The sequence below is a fragment of the Canis lupus genome, chromosome 9 (genome assembly GCF_011100685.1).
Source record: "Canis lupus familiaris isolate Mischka breed German Shepherd chromosome 9, alternate assembly UU_Cfam_GSD_1.0, whole genome shotgun sequence".
NCBI classification, from domain to species: Eukaryota; Metazoa; Chordata; class Mammalia; order Carnivora; family Canidae; genus Canis; species Canis lupus.
In genome coordinates, this window is record NC_049230.1 from 22134345 (window position 1) to 22159519 (window position 25175).

Consider the following 25175-nt stretch of genomic DNA (forward strand, 5'->3'; position numbering starts at 1 on the left):
CTCTGTCTATCCTGCCTCTTGAAGCTCTTGTGAGAGTAAAACGGGACCAGAAAGGATGATTCTGATACCAATGCCAGACTTGCCTCATAGACAGCAAACCTAGGAGAGCTACAGGTGCTGAGACATGGAGGAAGGAGTGCCAGGAGAGGTTGGGCTGAAGACAAAGAACCTGGAGCCGGAGCATGAGTGCAGGTGAGTGTGGGAAATTCGGGAAAGGTTCCAGGTAAGACAGGTACCCAGACCTCTACCCCAGTATCCTTCATCCATCTGCTGGTGCCCATCTGTCCCCCAACATCACTGTCTCAATGAAGCAGGAAAACAGAAATAAGTAGGCCATCCAAGCACCCCACCATCCATGCAACACATATTTACTGGACACTGATTGTATGCAGGCTTTGTGCTACATACTAAGGACACAGAGAGGGCCAAGATCACTCTCTGTCTTCAAGAAGCTCACTGCCTACTGAGGGGAAAGAGGCATACAAAAAAAATGAATCTAAGAAGTGTGCAGGTGCCCTGGGAGGTGCCATATAGGGCATTGTGGGGACCCAGAGGCACAAGTAATCAGTTCTACATCCAAGGCATGGGAAGACTTCATGGGGAAGGTGACTCATGAACCAATCATCTTCCATGCTTAGAGGAAAAAGCACAGGTACTAGCATCAGGTCCACCTGGATGCTAATCCCACCTTTGCCACTGGACTCACTGGGGAACCTGAAACAAGTTTCTCTGAGCTTCACTCTCTTTACCTGGAAAATGGGGCTTTGTGATAAAGAAAGAAGGTGAGAAGGGGAGAAAGAAAGTAGCTTGTGCAAATCCCCCAGCCTACAGTGGGCACTTAGCATTTATTCCTTCCTACCCTACCCTGTTGGAAAATATAATTCTCCGCAGAGCTGGAGAGCTCCCAGTGCCAGGACCTCTGTTCCCCCCAGCAGACTGGAGACCCTCAGAGGACCGAGTTTAGTGTCCTGCCTGGGCATACTGGTGTCCAGGAGAGGCTACATAAAAGGCATAGGATTTGGAGTCGACCTGGGTTCAAGTTGCAGCACAGCCTCTTAAGAGCTGTGTGACCTTGGATACCCACTTAATGTCTTGAAAGGTCATTTCATCCTCTATTTTAAAAAGGAGGAAAAAAAACACCAAAATTCTGAATTCAGTTCTTCAGTGGTTTTTACATGCTCTTGAAACAAAGATATGACTTTAAAAATTTAACCCTGAAAGCATATAATAATTTTTTTTAATTTTTTAAAGAGTTTATTTATTCATTCATCAGAGACACAGAGAGAGAGAGAGAGAGAGGCAGAGACACAGGTAGGGAGAGAAGCAGGCTTCCCACAGGGAGCCCAATGTGGGGCTCGATCCTGGGACTCCAGGATCATGCCCTGGGCTGAAGGCAGATGCTCAACCAGAGCTACCCAGGCATCCCTAAAAATAAAATTTTAAAAGAGAGTGATTCCACCCATGGAATCACTTTCTCATTGGATTACCCCACAGGATGACTGCAAGAGAAAATGAGATAATGGATAAGAAAGGATTCTGGAACTGGAGAAATTGGATGCAGATGATGCTCATTGGTTTTCTTCACCTGATCGCTGCCCCCTTGAGGACTGAGAGCACCTCCTGGAGTCCCCAGGGGCAGAAACATGGCCCTCCCCCCCACTCATCTTTTCCAGCCCAGGGCTCTACCAGAAAAGGAACCTCTGTGGGGCACCAGGCTGGCTCAATGTGATCAAGATGTGACTCTTGATCTCGGGGTTGGGAGTTCCAGCCCCACGCTGGGTTACTAAAAAATCAACTTTAAAAAAAAGAAAAAGGGAAAGAATCTCTACCTCCCCCTGGCACCCTTGTCTGTCCCTAAGCCCCTGGGCACCCAGGACGCCAGGAAGATGCTCCTGATGGAGAAGTGAGAAAAGTCTCCACTCCCCAGCCGCTTCTTCCAGCCCACACCCTCGTGGGCTTGTTGCTTAGAGTCTAATTAGCTCCCTTGTTGATCCAGTTTTAAACCTCTATTGGGGGGCAGCCCCGGTGGCACAGCAGTTTGGCGCCGCCTGCAGCCTGGGGTGTGATCCTGGAGACCTGGGATGGGGTCCCGCGTCGGGCTTCCTGCGTGGAGCCTGCTTCTCCCTCTGCCTGTGTCTCTGCCTCTCTCTGTGTCTATGAATAAATAAATAAAATATTTTAAAAAATAAAAAATAAATAAACCTCTACTGGGTTCAGTCTGGGCTTCTTAGAGAATTGATAGTCCTGCCCTTGTGGGCTTGCCCTAAAAACTCTTGTCTGACAGAGTAGGCAAAATACACATAATAAGGAAAGTTAACACTTAATGAGCACGGGCCATATGCTGGATGGATACAGTCCTAAGTGCTTCACTCGTGTACTTCACAACAATCTCATGAGGACTATCCCTGGACTTCCCACTATGCCTGCATTGAGTAGGGGGGCTCAACCACCCTCCATGTCTGCTGATGCCTGGACCCCAAGTAGAGTATCCTCCATAGTGGCTCCAGGTGTGGGCTGAGAAATGGCACATCAATATAGCTGCCTCCTTGTGCACCAGGGCCCCATACTTGGAGAGAACAGATCAGGAGAGATAGGATCTCCTTAGAGACCCCACAGTGCAAAGGGAAGTCTGGCTCAGAGGCTAGAGCTGGATCCTTCCATCAGGACATGTGGCACCAGAAATGAACACCCAGACAGAGGATGCAGAGAGGAGAGGAGAGCCCATCTGCAGTTGGGCTGGCTGGGATCCAGTTTCATATCTCCAGTCCAACCAGCTCTGCTACTTGCCAGCTTTGTGGTCACTTCCCCTTCCTTGGCTTCAATTTTACTATCTGTAAATGGGGGGGGGGGGGGGGGACTCATTGAATTGTGAACCCCCTTCCAGCTTGGGCAGTCTGGGAATCTAGAACCTTTGAAAGTTTTCTGCATGGTCCTAAACCCATGCCAGCATGGCTCCCAACACTCCAGAGTTTGCACTGTTTCTAAGCCAATTGGCACCCATGGAATCTCTTTCTCATTGGCCAAAGCCTGTGTAGGAGACAAGCCAAGTGAATGATGTTAGGTCCTCTGAGAGTTCTGTCACTGCCTAGAAAGGTGACAAGGTTCACTCAAGGCCATACAGCTAGTTAACTAATAGAGCCAAGACTTTAGCTAAATATATTTACTACCTGCTACAGACTTATGCCCTGAGCCATGCTGCCTCTGCTGCCAGAGCATTACCAGTGAGCAATGAGCTAAGGGCTCAAGGAAGGTGGGGGTGGGAGAAGGAAGTACACCCTGGGAGAATCTATGCAGATGACACTTGCAAAAGTACAGATGCAGAGGGGAGTCTGGGAGGAGAGTGACAAATGTTAGGAAGGGGAAATTATTTGCCCTGCCTCCCCTAACAGTTGTTGAGTCCAAGAGCAGGGTACCTGCTTGCCAGGATACCTCTTGGCCTGATAGATAAAAAGCCCAGAATCAGAGTAGACCCCATGTTCTTCACCCACATTCCCTGGAGGACCTCTAGGGCCTGTCTCCTACTCCCCCAACCCTGGAGAACAGAGTACTACTTACCTTTAGAAAATTCCAAAGATAGGACGCCTGGGTGGCTCAGCAGTTGAGTGTCTGCCTTTGGCTCAGGGAGTGATCCCAGAGTTCCGGGATCGAGTCCCACGTCAGGCTTCCTGCATGGCACCTGCTTCTCCCTGTGCCTGTGTCTCTGTCTCTCTCTGTGTGTCTCTCATGAAAGAAAGAAAGAAAGAAAGAAAGAAAGAAAGAAAGAAAGAAAGAAAGAAAGAAAGAAAGAAAGAAAGAAAGAAAGAAAGAAAGAAAGAAAGAAAGAAAGAAAGTTAGATCCAAAGAGACTCTACCAAGGGACTGCTAACCCACCCTAAAAATGGCTCTAAGCTTAGAAAGGCCCCACAGAGGAATCCTCAGACTTAGCAAAACCCAAGAAAGAGGCCCTGGGGTCCAGAGAAACCCCCAACATCCAGATACATGTGGTCTCTTATTCCCTGGCTACACAGCTTCTCTTTCCACACCAGCATTAGGAGTTCACAAATTTCCCCAGTCATGCCTCCTCTATATTCCGAGACCTCTCTTCCAGCCCCCTCATCCCATGCCAAGAGCCAGAATCTCCTCACTCCAATCTTTCTGTCTCATCCTTTCTGTCCTCCTCACCCCTGTCCACTTCAGCCAAGCCTTCCTCTTTTCCTTACCCAGGAGAACATCCTGGTCGGAGGGGCCTCCCAAACTTGGTGGTAACCAGGCATCCCAACCCCACTGAGGAAAAGTGGGGAAGGGGCCTCCAGGAAAGGTGAGTGGATTGCAAGAGAGGAAAGAGAAAAGGAGCAACTGTGACCTCCATTCCTCGTCTGCAAAATGGGAATGATACCACACCTACCTCAAAGGGTTGTGATGACAAGTTTACAGAGTGCTTGCTTTTACCTCATTTAACAAATAGATATGGAAAAACATTCTGAGATATCACTTTATGTCCACCAGATTGATAAAAAATTTAAATACTGGGCACCTGGGTGGCTCAGTGGTTGAGCGTCTGCCTTCAGCTCGGGGTCATGATCCCAGGGTCCTGGGATCGTGTCCTGCATCGGGCTCCCTGTGGGGAACCTCCTTCTCTCTCTATCTCTATATTTCTCATGAATAGATAAATAAAATCTTCTTTTAAAAAGTTTAAATACTGGTAGTGCTAAGTGTGGAGTAAGGGGACTTTCATATAATGCCTGTAAGAAAACAAATTTGTGCAACTGCTTGGAAACAACCAACAATTCCACCCTGAGATATATACCCATTAGAAATGTGTGTGTGTGTGCATGTGTGTATTCCAAAACACATATATGAGTGTTCATAGCAGCATTATTCAGAATAGCCAAACACTGGGATCAATAGTAGAATTAATAAACCTATAGTTTAATAAATATTGCTATACCAACAACATAGAGAAATTATAGGGCAGCCCTGGTGGCGCAGCGGTTTAGCGCTGCCTGCAGCCTGGGGTGTGATCCTGGAGACCCAGGATCGAGTCCCACATCAGGCTTCCTGCATGGAGCCTGCTTCTCCCTCTGCCTGTCTCTGCCTCTCTCTTCGCTCTCTCTGAATGAATAAATAAATAAGTCTTTAAAAAAAAAAGAAATTATAGATTGAGCAAAAGATTACTATTGTAGGATTCCATTTACATAGAATTCAAAAACAGGCAAAACTAATCTATGGTTTTAGAAATCAGGATAGAGTTACTTTTGGGATGAGTGGTGGAAGTAGTCACTTAGAAAGGGCCTCATGGGGTATAGGTGATGTTTTTATTTAGTTACATGGTATATTTACCATATGAACATTCATTGAGCTAAACATTTCTTTTTTCTGCACCATTCTGTATGTACTTTACTTTTATTACTTTAAATTTTTTTTTTAAGATTTTATTTATTTATTCACGAGAGACAGAGAGACAGACAGAGAGACATAGGCAGAGGGAGAAGCAGGCTCCATGCAGGGATCCTGACGTGGGACTGGTTCCTGGGTCTCCAGGATCAGGCCCTGGGCTGAAGGCGGCGCTAAACCGCTGAGCCACCCAGGCTGCCCTACTTTAACTTTTTTAAGAAAAAACTTTTTTTTATTTTTTTAAAGAATGCTGGCTCTCAAGTAGCCTGGCTGGACTGGATTCTTGGCAGTAGGTTTAGGATAAGTTAGCACACCTCTCTATGCCTCAGTATCCTCATCTTTCACATTAAGTGACCATTATACAGAGTGGCTATAAAGATTACATGAATGAATCTGTGTAAAAAACTTGCATTGATGCCTGCTACATAGTAAGTGCCCAGGGTTGGTCATTAGTCATGACCAGCCAAGTGAGTGAGATTAAGAACCTGGAGCCAGGGATGCCTAGGTGGCTCAGTAGATGAGCATCTGCCTTCAGTTCAGGGTATGACCCTGAAATCGAGGTCCTGGAATTGAGTCCCACATCAGGCTACCCACAGGGATCTTGCTTCTCCCTCTGACTGTCTCTGCCTCTCTCTGTGTGTCTCATGAATAAATAAATAAATAAAATCTTTTTAAAAATAATCTGGAACCAAAATGCCTACACTAAAACCTGGATTTGACATTTACTAGCTCTGTGACTTTGGCCAAGTGACATCCTCCCTCTTATCCTTAAATACCCTCAGTTGTAAAGGAGGGCTAATGGCAGCCCAGCCTAATAGGGCTGTATGAGAACCTACAGAGAGAACTTCTCTGTATGCAGAGAGGCACTTAGCACAGTGCCTGCCACAGAGTAAGGCTCAACCATGCCAGGCTTTATTATTATTATCACCATGGTAACCCTATAAATCCATTGTATAGATGGTGCTCCAGGTAGTAAAAAGACTGACTTAAGGTCATATGCAACTAAATGTGATTTAAACCCATTTGTGTGATGATGGAGCCCAGACTCCAACTGGAACCCCACACAATCTCCAGAGGCACCATAGCCTTGAAGAGCTTTGCCCAAACCCAGATAGCACCTCTTCTTCCTGCCAGGTTGCCCTGCTGCGGCTGAAGCTCCTGTCTTCTTGACTCTGGTTGTCAGGGTTCTGTGTGCCCAGAAGCTGTTGTGCCTTCCCTGCCTGCCCAATTTTAGCACCAATCTGATCATTCTGGTACCCTCAGCTGGGGTGCTGGGGATGCAACCCAGAACTCAGGTCTAACCCCAGCTGTGGGAAGAGAGGGTCTCAGAAAGAAGCCATATTGCCCACCAAGCCTTCCATGCCAGAGGCCTCTTCTACAGCAGTCTTTGATTTTCCTTGTCCTAAGAGAGATAAGGATAGCCCTAAAGATGGCTGATGAGAGCTGGAGAGAACTTGGGGGCAAAGGGATAAGGCTGAGGGCCTAGGAAGAAGGGCCATCCTGCCTGGAGCCTCTGATCCACACAGCCCCCACCTTCTCCTCTCCTGAAACCTGGATTCCTCCACCCTCACCCCCTCAGTCCTCACTGTTGCCAGAGGCTTGATGTTTGGAGCCAGTAATCCTCAAGATCTGTGCAGTCTGTTCCTCACCCCCACCCAGTCTTAATGATCTAAAAAGCAGGAGAAGTTGGGCCCTAAGCCAGGGGAAAGCCAGATGGCCTACAATGGAGAATTTTGCCCTCAGGTTGGAGTACACCAGCTGTGAGGCAGAAAGCCCTAGTCCTCTAGTCAAAGCTAAGGGTTCAAATCCCAGCTCCTTCCTGATAAGCCATGTGCCATGGGCTTTTCTCTTTACCATGATGATCCTCAATTTCTTCATCTGTAAAATAGGGATGTCAGTCCCTACTTCACTCCAAAAGGCTGTTAAGGAGGATCAGATGAGGCTACCTATGTAAGTGTAAGGATACATGTATATCTGAAAGCAGGTTAACAATTAATGGTGTCATTATTGTGACCTTTTTTGATTCTATGATGCTTTGAGGTGGAAGGATAGAAAGAAGAGGAGAGAGTACTAACAAGCAGAAGGCCAAGAGAGGGAGGTTACTGAATAAGAAGTAGATGGAAGGCAGAGAAAAATGAATAGATATGATGAAATGAAGAACCTGGAGCGAGGGGATAGATTTACAAATAGATACGAAACCAAAGATTCCAGTCTAGACTCCCCCTCTCCAGTCATTCCATTCATTCACTCATTCATTTTTCAGATGAAAGAATGGGGCAGGAGCCTCCAGGCTGGACCAGGTGTTAAAGCCTGCATCTAGCCAGAGGCCTTCTGCCAGCAGCACCCAAAGGCTCTCGGAGGGCAATAGGCTGGATGGGGTTATCTCTGCAACTCCAGGTAACCTCTTCCTCAGATCAGACCTCTGGGGTTCACAAACCAAAGCCAGAGGTAAGGGAGCAGCTAGATCCTAGGAATACCTGTCCCCTCCCCTACATTCACCCTGACTCTTGTTAAGGAATAAGACAGGAACCCAAAAGGACAGGTTCAGAGAACTAGTTGTTTGATGGTGTTGGAAAACCCACACATCAGAATTGGTGTCAGAGTCACAGGCAGCATTAGGGTAGGGCCCAGAAAGAAAAGAGGAACTCCATCCTTTATGGGGGCTTTATTACAGAAGCAAGATTAATTAAATTATTGGCCACTGGTGATTGAACTTAATCTCCAGCACCTCTCTCCACCTCAGAGGTGGGGGTTGGAACAGTTCCCACTCTCTGATAACAGAGGTGGCTCCCAGGCAACCAGCCCCCATCTTCAGGTTACCCAGGGGCTTTCTGAAAGTCACTTCATTTTCATAACAAAAAACACCTTTAGAGCTTCAGGCTTAGGAAATTCCAAGAGTTTTAGCTCTGTGCCAGGATCAAAGAAAGACCAAATATGTATTTCTTATCACAACATCACACCTCTCAAGAAATTGGGATTTCTGCCAATTTCAGAACTGGGTAGAAAATGACAGGTCTAGGTGACCTCATTCCCTACCAAATTAGGAGTCATATTGGCATTCTCACCACATCCTCCAGGCCAGCTTGCTGTCCCATTGCTGTCACCTGCAGTTATAGCTCTCTCTGGGCCTCAGCTTCCCCATTTGTACATGAGGAGGTTGAACCTGGTAATCTAAGAGCCAGCCTTGTTTTAATCTATGTTCCAAGGAGATCCAACCCTGCTCCTGTCACACCTGCTAAGTGTGTCTGTCCTGTTGGGTCCCCTGAATGTCAGGTAATTCCCCTGCCTGTCTGGGTGGGAATTTCAGGAACTTTGGGACCTTCTGGGATGGCAGGGGGCAGGGGGCAGGGGGAAATAGGGGAAGAGAAGGAAGATTGAGGAGCTGGAGTGAAATAGAAAAGCTACTCTGGGGATGCCTGGGCTGCTCAGTAGTTGAATGTTTGCCTTCAGCTTGGGGGGGTGGGGGTGGGTGGTGATCCTGGGGTCTGAAGATCAAGTCCCACATCCAGCTCCTTGAATGAAGCCTGCTTCTCCCTCTGCCTATGTCTCTGCCTCCCTGTCTCTCTCTCTCTCTCTCATGAATAAATAAATAAAATCTTTAAAAAAGAAAAGAAAAGCCACTCTGTCATCCCCACTTCCACCTCTACCACATGCCCTTCTGTCCCAACAGGGAGAGCAAGGAGAGAAGAGTACCCCAGCACTGGACTCCTGGCTTTCCTGGTGAAAGGGGCCTATGGGGAGCCAGGGACTCCTAGTCCTCCAGGGTCCCCAGCAATCACTGCCCTTACCTTTGAAAGGAGAAGTCAGAAGTAAGGGGTGAATGGTATATGGGTGGGGGGAGGTGAGTGGTAAGTAGACAGTGGGTGGAAAAATGGGTAGATGGTGAGTGGGTGGGAGGGTTTAAGTGGTGGATGGGACTGGCTGGATGGTAGGTGGATGGAGTGAGTAATGGATAAGTGGTAGATGAATGAGAAATGATAGTGATCTTTGGGCAGAAGCCTAATTGAGGGTCCTTGGAATCATGGGGTAGGGTAAAGTTGGCAACAGGAATCTCAAACTGTGAACCCAGATTCCTCCTAAGACAATCTCTATATATGTACCCAAGTACTAGAATCGGCCCTTGAACCCAGAATTAATGATTTTATGGGTGACACAATTAATGTCCCGTTCCCAGGATATCTCAAATTTCCCTAAATAATCTGAGGGCCATGGGCACTTTCCCATGCACACATTCTACTCCCATCACAGCTTCTGGCTTGGCCCCATTGTCTTTCCCCTACAAGAGTCCCCGACCCCCAAAATATACACTGCCAGCTCTGTGGTTCACCTCCACCCCTCTTGCCTCTCCTCCCAAGTGTAGGATGGAATTGGACCTCCTGGTTCCCCTGGTTGCCAAGGGTTTCCAGAACCCCTGGGACCTCAGGACTACCCTAACCATGAAGACTCCCAGGACCAGCCTGGATATGTAAGGACTGGGACTGATGGGCTCCCAAGAACCTTGGGGACACCAGACCTTCCTGGACGCAGGACTACCCTGGTTCTTCAAGGCTATCAGGCCCAGATGGGCTCCCATGGAGCTCAGGGACGAATGGGGTCCCACGAGCAAGAGTCTCCTCCAGTGGGCACTTGGGTAGTTCAACCAGGCATCTGACTCAATTTCAGCTCAGGTCATGATCTCAGGGTCATGAGATTGAGCTTCACGTCAGGCTCCACAAGCTCTGGGAGTGGAGCCTGCCTAAGGTTCTCCCTCTCCCTCTCCCTCTGCTTCTCCTGCCACCTCGTGTGCACACATATTCTCTCGCTCTCTCTCTCTCTCTCAAAGAAAGAGTCTCCTCCAGGCCAACCAAGCCAGCCTGGTCCATCAAGGGGCACCTGGCTGGCTCAGTCAGTAGAACATATGATTCTTGACCTCAGGATTGTGAGTTCAAGCCCCACATTGAGTGTGGAGCCTACTTATAAAAAAAAAAAAAATTTAATTCACCCACCTTAGAATCCCCTCTCCCTTATAAAAAAGAAGAAGAAGATACCCACCCTAGCCCAACTCCTTTATCCCAGGTTCTCCTACAATCTCCATAACATTCTTTTTAACTTCTGGGAACTGCTCACTTGTCACTGAGCTTTTTTAGCCAATTGTCCTTTTGCTATAGCTAGAATGTGAGTTACTAAACATCAACAATTATGTCTTTCTTTCCTCTTCTTCTCTTTCTTTCTTCACTCCCTCCTTCCTTTTCTTTAGTGACCTCTCCTCCATTCTTCCCTACATCCTTTCCTACAATAAATGTGCTCACATGTAAAACAGTGTCCACACATCCTGTATGGTCTTGGGCTGATACATAATATATGCTCAGTAACATGTGTTGATTCACTCACCATCTACCTCACCTCCATTGGGATCTGTCTCCCCTTGGGGGTCTTCCCCTGGGGCTGAATCATTTGTCTCATCCTGTGTCCTTCCCTCCTCCTCGGTACAGAACTAAAAGTGAGAGAGAGGTACAATAAGTGTCCCAGTTTTGCCTGGAGAAAGAGGCTTGCAGGGACCTCCTAGAGCCCCGGGTCCAAATGGAAAGATGACTATGTTTAGATGGCTCTCCCTGAGAGAATAAGCCAGAGCATCCCTCTTTCGTGTCTGTTCTCCCTCTTTCTCTTCTACCTCCTCTTCCTCCCTGAAGGGATATCCTCATAAATGCCTCTCAATCTCACCTTCCATCAGTAATTCCTTTAGCTTCGAGGAGGTAGTGCATATAGAACTGGGAATTGAAAAAAAAAAAAGAACTGGGAATTTTATGTAATCTTGGACATGTCACTTCTTACATGTCAGTGAAGCCTATGAAAATATTTTCATTTTCTTTGGATAAATGATTCCAGATGCCTCCCTTACCTTTTCTTTTCTCATCTGTTTGCTCAGTATTTAAGATTTAAGTCATCGGCAATACCCTGCCATTCTCTCATTCCTTCACCTATTCCACCTCTCTCAAAGTGCTCGGACATGAGTGGATGCTCTTCCCTCCCCTTCCCTTCTGCCTCCAGGACCACCGTCACTACTGCCCAAGACATACCTTCTGCCTCCTCATAGAACCAAGTAATAGAAGTAGGAGAGTATCTACAGAGACCCTTTGTGACTCCTCTGTCTGTACTTCAGACAGAGCTTTAAGTCGATCTACACCTCTCTGCTGAGCTCAGGTAAAACACACCTATGTAGAAGCACCTCACCTGTCCCCAGCCCTAGCTTACCCTACCCTTGAAAGTGATATGGGAAGAGCAGAACATCTAAGAGAAGGGTTGGAGGCAAGGGGCTTGTGAATGAGGTTGCCTGGGCTTTCTCTTTACCCACTCGTTAGGAGCAAGGTTAATTCACCCTAGTGCAGAATTTTCCTCCTCCCCTTTCACCTCATGGGGATACAGCCTTATTCCAGAAAAATCTCCTTTAGTAGGACTCTTGCAGTTGACCCCTTCTTCCCCTTCTGGGTTTTCATTCCATCAGCTCCCTCACTGAGTCTTTGAGCTCAAAGGTGCAAAAGCCCTGGGACAGCCCCAGCATCCCCAAGGGCAGCCCAGCCAATGTCATCAATGAGTACTGAGTCTTCAACTGAATCCCAAGGGGATGAAGCAAAATGTTGGCACAGTGGATCCTGGCTTCCAGGGAGTAGTAAACAGGCATGTGTGGACCTTTCCTTTCACTTTGGGGTTTGATTTTAGTGGCTGTCCTTCCATAGTTGAAAACTCCTGCATAAGGGAGCTGTTGCTGGGTATGCTGCCCCCAGGTGGACAGTGATATTACAGATAGCATTCACAGAGGGTCTTCTGGGGAGTGGGCATTGTACTAGGTGCTGAGGTTTCCAAAGGCAAATCCCTACCTTGGGAAGAGCTTGTGGTCTGAAGAGGGAACTTGCAGGTAAACACACCGTGATCAGTGTTATGTAACAAAGAGAAATGTACTGGATGCCAAGAAAGCAGAGAGGAGCCTGGAGGACGTGGTGGTTAGGGAGAACTTCAAAGGGAAGTGATGTTGGATCTGTGTCTTGAAAGATAAGTAGAATTTTACAATCTTGAGGAAATTACCTAACCCCTCTAATCCTCAGTTTCCTTAGTATAAAGAGTTGGTAAAAAGATTAGGGGGGAAATTACGTAAAGTGCTTATTACCATGTCTAGTACATAATTGGCACTCAGAAATTTATATGTAATGTGATTTATTTTTATGAATTGGCTCTGATAGGGGGGTCCAGCAGGTCTGCAGTCAGTAGAAGACTCTTGTGAGATTTCTGTACCAGGCCTGAGACAGAATTCTTTCTTTTCTGAGAAACCTCCATATTTTTTTTTTCTCCTACAACCTTCAACTGATTGGAGGAAGCCCACCAGCATTACTCAGGCATTATAGAGGCATTACAAGCCTTTTTTTCTTAAAGTCAGCTGATTTTAAGTGCCAATTACATCTACAAAATACCTTCACCACAACATCTAGATTACTGTTTGGCCAAACTACCAGATACCATGACACAACCAAGCTGACACAGAAAATTAACCATCATAGAAGTCATTCCAAGCAGAGGCTACTCCAGACAGGGACTATGTTACATTTTTCTGCTTGGTTATGCTTTCTGAAAAATCACTCTTTGTTAAACTACTAAAATACTAGTGTTAAATAGGACTATATTTGAATATGATAAACAATTTAGAGTACATTTACAGAAACATAAACTCCTAGGTAAAATCTTAAAGTCAGAAGGGATCTTTTTTTTTAAAGATTTTATTTATTTCCTCATAGAGAGAGAGAGAGAGAGAGAGGCACAGCCAGAAGAAGAAGCAGGCTCCATGCAGGAAGCCCGACGTGGGACTCAATTCCGGGTCTCCAGGATCACAACCCAAGCTGCAGGAGGCGCTAAACCGCTGTGCCACTAGGGCTGCCCCAGAAGGGATCTTATAGCTTATTGAGTCCAACCCTCACTGTGGAGAGATCTCTCTTACAACATACCTAGAAAATGGTCATCTAGACTCTTCAACATTCCAGTGGTAGAAGTCCCTATGTCCTAGGTATGTCCATTCTTGAACAGCTCTACTTGGAAACTCTTGTCTTTACCTGGCACTTTCTCACATCAGCACATGTACTATTAATTGATCCTTTTTGGGATCCCTGGGTGGCGCAGTGGTTTAGCGCCTGCCTTTGGCCCAAGGTGCGATCCTGAAGACCTGGGATTGAATCCCAAGTCGGGCTCCCGGTGCATGGAGCCTGCTTTTCCCTCTGCCTGTGTCTCTGCCCCTCTCTCTCTCTCTCATTCTCTCTCTCTCTCTCTCTCTCTGTGACTATCATAAATAAATAAAAATTTTTTAAAAATTGTTCCTTTTTACTTATTAAAGACAAATCTTAACCTAGATGTTTCCCATCCTTGAATAAAATATATCCTTACTTGCCCTAAATGTTTATCAGATCAAAATTCTTTCTTTTTTAATCTGTTAATTTTTGAATTTCAGATAATTAATGTACAGTGTTATATTAGTTTCAAGTATACAATATAGGGATTCAATAATTCTACACAATACTCAATGCTCATCACAATAAGTGTACTCTTAATCCCCTTCACCTATTTCACACATCCTCTCTCCTTTCCCCTCTGATAACCACCAGTTTGTTCTCTATAGTTAAAAATCTGATTTTTGGGGGATGCCTGGGTGGCTCAGCAGTTGAGCATCTACCTTCAGCTCAGGGTGGGATCCTGGTCCAGGGATCAAGTCCCACATTGGGCTCTCTGCAAGGAGCCTGCTTCTCCCTCTGTCTATGTCTCTGCCTCTCTGTGTGTGTTTCTCATGAATAAATAAATAAAATCTTTTTTTAAAATCCAATTTTTTGTTCATCTCTTTTTTCTTTAAGTTATTTTGTTTCTTAAATTCCACATATGAGTGAAATCATAAGGTATTTCTTTTTCTGACTGACTTACTTCACTTAGCATTATACCCTCTAGATCCATCCATGTTGTTGTAAATGGCAAGATTTCCTTCTTTTTATGCCTGAGTAATATTCCTCTGTGTGTGTGTGTGTGTGTGTGTGTGTGTGTGTGTGTACTACATTTTCTTTATCCATTCATCTATAGATAGGACACTTGAGTTGCTTCCATATTTTGTTTATTGTAAATAATGCTACAAGAGACACAGGGCACATATATCTTTTCAAATTAGTGTTTTTGTATTCTTTGGGTAAATACTCAGTAATGGAATTCCTGAATCATATAGTAATTCTATTTTCAATTTTTTGAGGAAACTCCATACTGTTTTCCACAGTCGCTGCTTCAGTTTGCATTCTCACTAACAGTGCATGAAGGTTCCTTTTCCTTCACATCCTCACCAAAACTTGTTGGTTTCTTGTGTTTTCAATTTTAGCCATTCTGACAGTTGTAAGAAGATATCTCATTGTGGTATTGATTTGCATTTCCTTGATGATTAGTGATGTTGAGCTTCTTTTCATGTGTATGTTGGCCATCTGTACGTCTTTTTTGGAGAAATGTTTTTTCATGTCTTCTGCCCATTTTAATTAGATTATTCAGGGTTTTTTGGTGTTCGGTTGTATAAGTTCTTTATATATTTTGGATACTAACCCTATATCAGATATATCATTTGCAAATATCTTCTCCCACTCAGTAGGTTGTCTTTTTGGGTTTTTAGTTGTTGTTGTTGTTGTTGTTGTTGTTGTTGATTCCTTTGCTGTGCTCTTGTAGGATCTTTTTCTTGTATAAGCTTTTTTTTTTTTTTATGTTGTCCTGATAGTTTATTTTTGCTTTTGTTTCCCTTTCCTTAGGAGACATACCTAGAAAAATGTTGCTATGGCCAATGTCAGAGAAATTACTATCTGTGCTCTCTTCTAGGATTTTTATATATAAGGTCTTATATTTAGGTCTTTAATCCATTTTGAGTTTACCATATATGGTGTGGGAAAGTGGTCCAATTTCATTCTTTTGCATGTTGTTGGTCCAGTTTTCCCAACACCATTTGTTGAAGAAACTCTTTTTCCCATTGCATATTCTTGTCTCCTTTGTCATAGATTAATTGAGCATATAGTCATAAGTTTATTTCTGGGCTTTCTATTCTGTTCCATTTATCTACATGTCTATTTCTTTTAAGATTTATTTTTGAAAAAAAATAAGATTTATTTTTGAGAGAGAGCATGAGCACAAGTGGAGCGAGAGGCAAGAGAGAATCTTCTCACAGACTCCCCACTGAGCATGAAGCCTGATGCAGGGCTTAATGACCAATGAGATCATGACCTAAACCCAAACCAAGAGTCAGATGCTTAACCAACCAAGTCCCCAGGAGCCTCATCTATATGTCTATTTTTATGCTATTTTGGTTATTACAGCTTTGTAGTATATCTTGAAACCTGGGATTGTGATACCAAAATTTATTTCTTAAATATTCAAAGTGGCTCAGTGGTTGAGAGTCTGACTTTGGCTCAGAGCATGATCTTGGGATCCTGGATGGAGTACCGCATCGGACTCCCTATATGGGGACCCTGCTTCTCCTCTACCTATGTCTCTGCCCCTCTCTCTCTGTGTGTCTCTCATGAATGAATAAATAAATTTTTTTTAAAATATATTCAAAGGGCTTCAAAACAGCTTAATTTCAAAAGCCCTTTGAAATGTAGGCTTTCTCCTATTGCAGTCTCTAGTTCTTCTAGTAAGAAAATGACTAACTACCTCCTCCAACTGACAGTCTTCTCTGTACTCTGTAAAATTCCCATATTTCTGCTTCCGTAGCTTCTTGCTTTTCATTATCAAGAGGGAAGAGAGAGAAATGTGTAATCAGCCTTTAATTGCAGGTCTTTGAGAAATACCATGATTTTATTCAATCCCAAACACAAGGGTACAGCTTTCTATTTTCTTCAAGTAAGTAATGTTCTACCTCTACTCCACCCCCTTCCAACTCACATGGTCTCTCAGATCCCCTGTGAAGGGAGCTCTGTAGACCCAAACCTGGCCTTGGTGGCTTTGGAGTATCAGTAGAAGGGACAGCTGTCAGATTAGCGTCAGACAGAAGACATTTCAGAAATGTACTTTTTTTATTCCTCTTCCTAGGTGGAGGAGTCTGACACAGATCTTCAGTGATGACCTTCTGTGCTCCAGAGTGACCAAGTAAACTGTGAAAATTCAGGTTGCCTGACTATCAAGAGATTTGGTCTGCCTCCCCTTCTTGGTGTGAGAACCCAAGAGAATAGAGAGGCCCAGTCCTGGCCTCTGTTGTCAGATCAGAGGGCCTCCCTGGCATGTTCCTTTTACCACTACTATTCTGTGGGGTATAGAGGAAGGATGTGGGGAGCTGGAAAGTGGGAATAAGGGAGTAGGGAGGGGCTCATGGCTGTGTTTGCCCAGGTTTTATTGACCAAGCCTCCAGCAGGCATAGACACCAAGTATAAGCTGCAACTCCAGCAGCTGCCATTAGCAGCCACTGATGCTAGGGAGAAGCTAGGGAGTCTTGCGGCACTGGCAGAAATCTAAAGTCAGATCAGCCATGCTGCTAGGCCAGGAAAGAGGGTTGAAGGATGTCACATAAAGAGCAGAAATAATCAGAGATCATTCTCCTCCTCCCCAGACACCATGGCCCAGCCCCTAATGGGCTTAAGCTTCTATATGGCCTTGAGCTGGGTACTGGTGAGGAATGAAGCCAAATGATTCAAACCAACTCAATGCACGAAAGTCATATTTGGAATTACACAGTGTTAGAACTAGAAGTGCCCTTAACAATAATTTGCCCAGGCTTTGTTTGTTTGTTTGTTTGTTTAATGTAAGTAGTCAATGATGATTTTCAAATGAAATCTTACACAGAACAAAACTCTTACATAGAACATAAAAAGACAAAAGTGGAGCTGCTCTGGATTGGAGAACCCTGGTGTCACCTCCTCAAACTGCCTCCCCCACACCCACGATCACCTCTCTAATACTCTGCGGAAGGCATTTTGCTGGGCTACCTAGACTTCAGTTTACAGGTAGAGAAACAGTCCTATAGAGAGGAAGGGATTTACTCAAGGCCATGCAACTAGTAACAAAAGAGTTGGGCTACAACTTCCCACCATAACACACTGTCCCTCAATTTGGCCCAAAGACTGTGTTTCTTTATAGAGAGTCTTGCCACTGGATTCACTTAAACTGCAATTTCCCTAGTTATTGAAAAATCTATATCTATGAAACTTACATTCTCACACAAATTTGTACAGACAAGTAAGCTTTGCCTTTAGTGCAGTGGGGAAAAGGGACAGGGGTGAGAAGGGCAGAGGGCATGGAAGAAAACAAATACTTAGTCACATAGAAAAAGGTAATAAACACACAGAATTATCAAGATCCACAATTACTGAGGGAAATCTTTTAAATTGTGTTTATTTAAGCTCACTTCTTACACTATAAAAATAAATGTCTATAATTTCTAATTTTCAAATAAGATAGAAGGGAAAATATGAAGTTTTCCTCCCTTTCCACTATTTACAATTTCTTCCAGAGTTGTTCAATGCATACATAAATATTTACCCAGATTGTTCTACACACTATTCTTCACCTCAGTTTTTTATTTTTATTTATTTATTTATTTATTTATTTTTCACCTCACTTTTTTAAAGCTAAATATATCTTAGTGATATTTCTCTATCAATACCCCTAGACCAACTTCATTATCTTTAATAGCTGCATATTATTAACCTTAAAAATAAAACTGTCAGTTATTTTACCAGCAGAAAAGTTTATTCAGGAATAGCAGAGAACTGCAATTTAGGACAAGCAAGTCCAAAGAACAAAGTAGAGGATTGCTCCTTTATAGAGGGAGGATCATTAGAAACAAAAAGTCCATTGGAGCAAAATGGGGTTCCTAACAGCTTTTCTTTGACTGAATTCTGAATCTCTCATTGACTAGGCTGTTGTTACTGGAAGGGGAGAAAATCTTTCTTCCTCCAACTGGGGTAGTAAAGAAGTAGCTATAGTATGGATTTGCAAGGTACCTCTCTTCCTGTTGGGGTCTGCAACTGATGAGGAAAGGTAGGATGTGAGAGCTCCCCCTTCTGGCTTCCTAACTCCATTTTAGTGAATTTCCCTTTACTAATTTTCACAATATCGTTCCACTCCAGCTACCAGTTCTTTTCTTTCTTTCTTTCTTTTTTTTACCAGTTCTTTTCTAACAAAAACAATATTGCAATAATTTTATATACACACACAATTGCGGGAGTGTATCAGTATTCCTAGATGTTGTTACTGAGTCCAAAGGTGTGTGCACTTTTAAAATGTTGATAGATACTGGACTGCCAGACTGCTGAGGGAAACCCCTGAGCGGACTTACTGGGGACTAATCTCTGGTCTTTTTTTTTTTTTTTTTTTTAAGTATTTTTATTTATTTATTTTTATTTTTTTAAAGATTTATTTATTTATTTATTTATTCACAGAGAGCGAGAGAGAGGCAGAGACACAGGCAGAGGGAGAAGCAGGCTCCACGCAGGAAGCCCGACGTGGGACTCGATTCCGGGACTCCAGGATCACACCTCCGGCTTCAGGCGGCGCTAAACCGCTGCGCCACCGGGGCTGCCCAAGTATTTTTTATTTAAATTTAACTTGCCAACATATAGTATAACACCCAGTGCTAATCTCTAGTCTTGAGTTCATCCTCACTGTAACCTCCTTTGCTTACCTCCCAGCTCTGTTTGGTGACCCTCACTGTCCCTTTGCCTGGGGCCATTAATGATCCAAGAAACACACCTGCAGTGCCACCAAGAGGGAGAAGCTGAGCTCCATGGGACATTTCGGGCTTTCCTGGCCTCCTCCAACCCAAAGCTGGTATCCCTGGTAAAAAGAACTCATGGGACCATACCCCAGACCCTGGACCAGCCCAGCTCATATAGGAACTCCCAGTGAGCTCCAGCCTAACCAGCTCTATCCCCCAAAATTTAGAGCCACACTGTCAGCCCAGCTCCCTTCACTCAGTCAGCCAGCTAGAGGGAAGAAATAATCCACTTTCAAAAGGAACTCCTACGTGAAGGATGGAGACACAGCTCCTTTAGGACCTCCTCCCCCTGTTGCCCATTGGAGAGACAGAAAACACAAATACCCTTCTTTGGGACGCCTGGGTGGCTCAGTGGTTTAGCGCCTGCCTTCAGCCCAGGGCATGATCCTGAAGTTCCAGGATCGAGTCCCCATTGGGCTCCCGGCAAGGAGCCTGCTTCTCCCTCTGTGTCTCTGCCTCTCTTCTCTGTGTGTGTGTGTGTGTGTGTGTGTGTGTGTGTGTGTGTCTCATGAATAAATAAAATCTTTTTAAAAAAATGCCCAAAGAAAACCAAAAAATATTTATCAAAGGAACTCATCCGCATTTGCAAATATACTCCAAACAACTGGAAGAAGCCTTGAAAAAAAGGGTCTAAAAAGACTCCCTAAACAGGGGAATTTTGAATTGGTTTTGGAGGAGATGACTTGGAGAATCAACAACAGAAGTAGTTGTTGGGGAAGATCTTGAAAAGGAGTAGAGGTAGTAACTGCTAACATGTTTCAAGTATTTATTATTTGCCAAGCAATCCACTAAGCACTTTACACGTGTTATCTCCCCTATGCGGAGGTACTCTCATTATCCCCATTTTAGGTAAAGAAATGGAGACACCCTGAAACTAAGTGACTTGCCAAGGTCATACACTCAGCCAAGTACTGTGGCCAGGAGTATGAATCTAGTACTTAGATACTAGGGATAGGGATGAGGACAAGGCACAGAGTAGCTGGTTTGGACCCCCTATAAAGTTGGGGTGGTGGTAATGAGGATGTGGTAGCTTCCCCCTGGCCCACCGAAGCCCCTGGAACTGACTCCCAACCCCCTGTTGCCTCCCAGGAGTAGTAGCTAGCAGGCACCTGCAATTCGCTCTGTGGACAATGCCTCCCAGGCCCACCCGTCTCAGACTTCCCTGTAGGAATCCCTGGGTGGTGCAGCAGTTTAGTGCCTGCCTTTGGCCCAGGGCGCGATCCTGGAGACCCGGGATCGAGTCCCACGTCGGGCTCCCGGTGCATGGAGCCTGTTTCTCCCTCTGCCTATGTCTCTGCCTCTCTTTCTCTCCTCTGTGTGACTATCATAAATAATAAATAAATAAATAAATAAATAAATAAATAAATAAATAAATAAATTAGACTTCCCTGTAGAACATCCTGTGATGGGCTCTGAAAAGGAGAGGGGTTGACAAAGAAACAGCTTGTGTCCTAAAGAGAAGCCCCACCCCCAACCGCACTCCCACAAGACCATCCTGCTAGAGGGCAGGATGTCCATACTGTCCTAAGCGCTTTCATATCTCATTTAACCCTCTGTACTTTTAATAAAGGATGATGACATGGGGAAACTGAGGCTCAGGAAGGTTTGTTTTGTTTCTTTCTGTTTTTTGGGGGTTGTTTTGTTTCGTTTTGCTTTTTACTCAAGCATTTGTGACTCCAGAATCTTTTTGACTCCACAGTTCTGCTTCTGGGTTTTTGGAACAGAGCCTTACACAATCAGGGTCAAGCTAAACTGCAGGATCCCAGAAAATAGGACTGGAGCTGTTTATTAAATTCCTGTTGCCTCATCCCCAAGCATGGGGATGTACCCCAGGATGAGCTACAGGGTAGAAGCCAAGAAAGGCAGAGACTAGGCTCCCATCCTACCCCTACCATGTGGGATCTCTGTGTTCCAGGAGGTGGAAGGCAGAATGGCTGGTCTCTGTCAGGACCATCTTTCTGTTCTGAGGAGACTTGAGAATGAGAGCTGCCCTGGAGCCCAGGGCCTGGTCAGCCTTTTGGATGGGCAGAAGCTACTGGATTGGGTAGGCTTCCCTACAATTACTCTGAGACCCGGAGTGATCCTGTGCATTGGAGGTTGCCTATCCATTTCAACAGATGCGGTGAGGAGAATGGAATGAAACACTTGGAATTACTGGAGGCCAGGTGAAAAAAACCACCCTAGCCCACAGGCTACCTCCATCCTCCACCTCCTGTAACATCACCCCGAACCCCCCACCCCACCTCCACACTACCCTTTCTTGGGGCTTTGCTGGCAGAGTAGGCATTGGATATGCTGGGGTGATTTAACAATTGGTTGACGTCTGCTAAGAAATTAAATAGAAGGTGTAAGTAAATGTGCATTTACTTATACTATAGGTAATTATTTGCTACTTGGTTTTTTTTTTTAAGATTTTTTATTTATGTATTCACGAGAGACACAAAGAGAGAGACATAGGCAGAGGGAGAAGCAGGCTCCACGAAGGGAGCCCACTGTGGGACTTGATCCTAGGACCCCAGGATCACGCCCTAAACCGAAGGTAGATGCTCAACTGCTGAGCCACCAGGCATCCTGCTGTTTAATGTTTAAATGATAAACTTTCTTAGCTTACATTATGTGGGTAAACGCTTTAATTGTTCCAGAAATTATATAGAATACCCCAAATTTTAATATATCCTAGTATACAACATCATCTCTTAAAATTCTATTAAAATGTTGCATGTTGGGATCCCTGGGTGGCGCAGCGGTTTGGCGCCTGCCTTTGGCCCAGGGCGCGATCCTGGAGACCCGGGATCGAATCCCACATCGGGCTTCCGGTGCATGGAGCCTGCTTCTCCCTCTGCCTATGTCTCTGCCTCTCAATCTCTCTCTGTGTGACTATCATGAATAAATAAATAAAATCTTTAAAAAAAAAAAAATGTTGCATGTCACAAAAAAAATTTTTTTTTTTTAATAGGGCATCTGAGTGGCTCAGTGGTTGAGTGTCTGCCTTTGGCTCAAGTTGTGATTCCAGGGCCTGCTTCTCCCTCTGCTTATGTCTCTGCCTCTCTGTGTGAGTCTCTCATGAATAAATGAAAATAAGGTCTTTTAAAAATAAACAATTTGTTAACCTCTTTTAGATTTCTTTTAGAAGGGGGGAAAAAAAGATAGTCACCAATTGTCACACCAGGCTACGGGAGATTCCTGCTTCCTGATTCTGATGCTATTAGCCCACTATTTTAAACGCCTTACATTTATCCCAGGTAATCCTCACACAACTCTAAGGTACTAGTATCATTTTTATCCTCTTTTTTCAGTGGAAAAAACAAGCGCCAAGCGCCTGCCTCCATCAAGACCACATGACTGGCAAATTGTCCAGCGGGGATAGAAACTCAGGTTATAACGATTGGAAGGAGGTGGCTCAGAGGACAAAAATAGCAGTCATTCAAATTGTGCAGTTATTTTTTCAAGCAGTTTGGGGCGGGTGGGGAGGAACACATTCTTTTGTCATTTTAACATTGTGGATTAACAAGGACAGAATAAACCCGCTTAAACATTTACGGGGCAGAATTAAAAAAAAAAAAAAAAAAAAAACCCACCACCCAACTTCGGTCTTTGGAATGTTCTCGTCAGATGTGAACACCTTTTCCTGGATAGCAGAATTCAGGGAATTTAACAGACGGAAGCAAAAGTAACAGGCAGCAGGACATCCCACCGGCTTTCGGAAGGAAAAATTTCCTAGACTAATGGCCCCTAAACCCCCATTCTCCGCTCCTGAGGTGATAACTACAAACTACTCTTCTTGACTGACCGGCTTGCAGCCCAACGCCGCTCCACTGGGGCATTTGAATGCTGCTCTCCATTTTGTGCGGCCTCTCTTCTATTATACCCCAAAACCACAAAGGTAGCACTCTAGTTTCTTCGAAAACAAATTCTTGGGAGGGGAGGTTGAGGCAGGCGCCAGCATCTGTCCGCGTTACCAAGTCGCCAGGCTGCCTGTCCAGAAAGCCGGCGCTCAGTTTCCCCAGGAAAAAGAAGCTCGGATTCCCCTTCCTCTCGCTAAAAACCCTCAGGACGGAAGACGCTTTATAGAGTTCAGGAATCTGAAAGAAGTTAGCAGGGCCTGAGGAATGCTTCCCCTTCTTCCTTCTCCCCGAGCCCGCACCTCAGAAACCCCTCCCCGCTTGCATCCGGAGTCTCTTCAAAGTTGCAGGCTCTGAGGGAACAAGTAAGCCCCCCGCCATTGGCCAGTGTCCCTGTCAATCTCTACGCTACGCCTCCGAGCGGTGCCTTTTGGAACCGCTCTAGTCCCGCCCCCCTGCCTAATTGGTTTGTTCAAACAGGCCCCCGCCCAACTCAAGCGCTCATTGGTGAAAATAAAAAGTCAGCTGCGATTGGTTCCTCGGGACGGAGTCGGTGAGAGCGAGTCAGTGATTGGCTTATCTGGTTTGGGCGGGCTACAGGGAGGTTCAAACGCGACTGGAGGAGCTCTTCTAACCGACGGGAGTCTGTGGAGAAGAGGCTCGCTCCGTGGTGGTCTCGGGGGTCCTGCCGGTTTAGTCGCTTGCAGGGTTCTCGAGCTCCTTCACGACCGTCACCATGGAGGTGTCACCACTGCAGGTACAGCTCGCGGAAGGGGCAGGTCGTGGATCCTCAGCGCGGCCCGGCATCTCTCTGGCTGCCCGCGAAGGGTTCGGCTCCCGGGCTGTGTGCGGTCCGAGTGCCGCCCGCTTGGAGCCGGCCTTGCGCGTCGTCCGCGGTCTGCTGGGCCCGGCGTGATCGTGAAGAGGATAGCTTTCCTTTATGGTGCTAGTAGTGAAATATTACCGGCTACACTGGCTTCTCTGGAGTGTAGGGTTCTGTTTTACTGTTTCTGGGGCGGGTGTTCAACTCTCCTGTATTATAATAATAGTCCGCGTGTGGCCCTAAGCTGCACAGATGCTTTGCTCTCCTACCCTCGAGTGGAAAAAAGAGATTGAATGCCCCTGACCTTGGGAAGGTGCAGGGCCGGGCACGATGTTCCCCAGTGAGGAGCCGGCTCAAAATATGTCCTTCCTGTGTTCAAAACGTTAAGGTAGCCAAACGATTGAATCGATGGGCTCCCAAACTGCGGCTGACCAGAATCTGTTGTGTGCCTGGGACGTAGCAGGCACTCGGTAAATATTTGCGGAAGGTCTGAAAGAAGCGGGTGTGTTTTATTGATGACCTCTAAAACCTTCAAGGGGAAAAAAATTAAAAATAAATGAATAAAACCTTCAAGGGAAATATTTCCATGTCACAACGCACTTGATGAGATAGGTTTGTTCAAACTGAACCCTGGGAACTTGGCTGCAGTTAACTCAAACTGCTGTGTGGGTACAAAACGATAGAAACTCCACCAATACCTAGTAAAATGATGGTGGTTTGTCATCGTGGGTAAATCATTACGGTGGGTGTTTTGTTTGCGGTTCTTAATAAACCTCTCATTGAAAAATTCCCCCTTCTACAATTTTCTGAAATTGCTAGCCGGTAAATGAAAACATGCAAATCAGCAAAACAAAGAAAAATGAAGATGCTAAGAAAAGACTGTCTATTGAAAGGATCTATCAAAAGAAAACCCAACTGGAACATATTTTGCTCCGCCCGGACACCTACATTGGCTCTGTGGAATTAGTGACCCAGGTAAAACCAAGTAATTTAATGTGGTTATGAAGTAGTTAAAATGTGTACTTTTCCAGGTTAATTTTCTATGTATTCCACGTACTTTGTGTGTCACTAGACCTGGCCTAAGCTATCATATATATGTTGTAGTATTTAATCCAGATATAATAATGATGATAAAACAATAAATATAGGGTAAAAAAGAAAAGTAACTATATTTCCTTGCCTTATTTCTAGCAAATGTGGGTTTACGATGAAGATATTGGCATGAACTATAGGGAAGTCACCTTTGTCCCTGGGTTGTACAAAATCTTTGATGAGATTCTGGGTGAGTAAATTCTTTCATATAAATATCTACTGGTCAAATCCTTCCTAAGTATCCTTCTTAGCAAACCCTCTATAACCAGAGCTCCTGTCATTTCAAACAATAGCTGGCAAGGTGAAG

General features: G+C 45.0%; 1 protein-coding gene and 2 long non-coding RNA genes across 6 annotated transcripts in view; 2 read left to right on the forward strand and 1 right to left on the reverse strand.

The window, feature by feature from the left end:
* LOC106559289 overlaps positions 1 to 3667 on the forward strand; it is an 8628-nt gene extending 4961 nt beyond the window's left edge. Inside the window, exons 3-4 of one of the 3 annotated variants that reach the window (XR_005364389.1) lie at positions 91 to 192; positions 1495 to 3667. This is a non-coding gene — a long non-coding RNA (uncharacterized LOC106559289). Of the gene's footprint in view, positions 1 to 24; positions 193 to 1494 lie in introns of all 3 variants that reach the window. The other 2 variants (XR_005364390.1, XR_005364388.1) reach the window with 2 other exon arrangements.
* Positions 3651 to 23802, reverse strand: LOC111097355. Of its 2 annotated transcripts, none has more exons than XR_005364391.1 (3): positions 22902 to 23802; positions 10744 to 10846; positions 3651 to 3710 (listed from the first exon to the last, which is right to left on the reverse strand). It is a non-coding gene; the product is annotated as an uncharacterized LOC111097355 (long non-coding RNA). The 2 variants fall into 2 exon arrangements; XR_005364392.1 differs by having other exon boundaries at positions 3664 to 3720.
* TOP2A (DNA topoisomerase II alpha) overlaps positions 23553 to 25175 on the forward strand; it is a 30013-nt gene continuing 28390 nt past the window's right edge. Inside the window, 3 exon segments of the mRNA XM_038547378.1 lie at positions 23553 to 23710; positions 24596 to 24751; positions 24968 to 25058. Coding sequence (XP_038403306.1) covers positions 23690 to 23710; positions 24596 to 24751; positions 24968 to 25058 — 268 coding nt within the window. The 5' untranslated portion in view covers positions 23553 to 23689.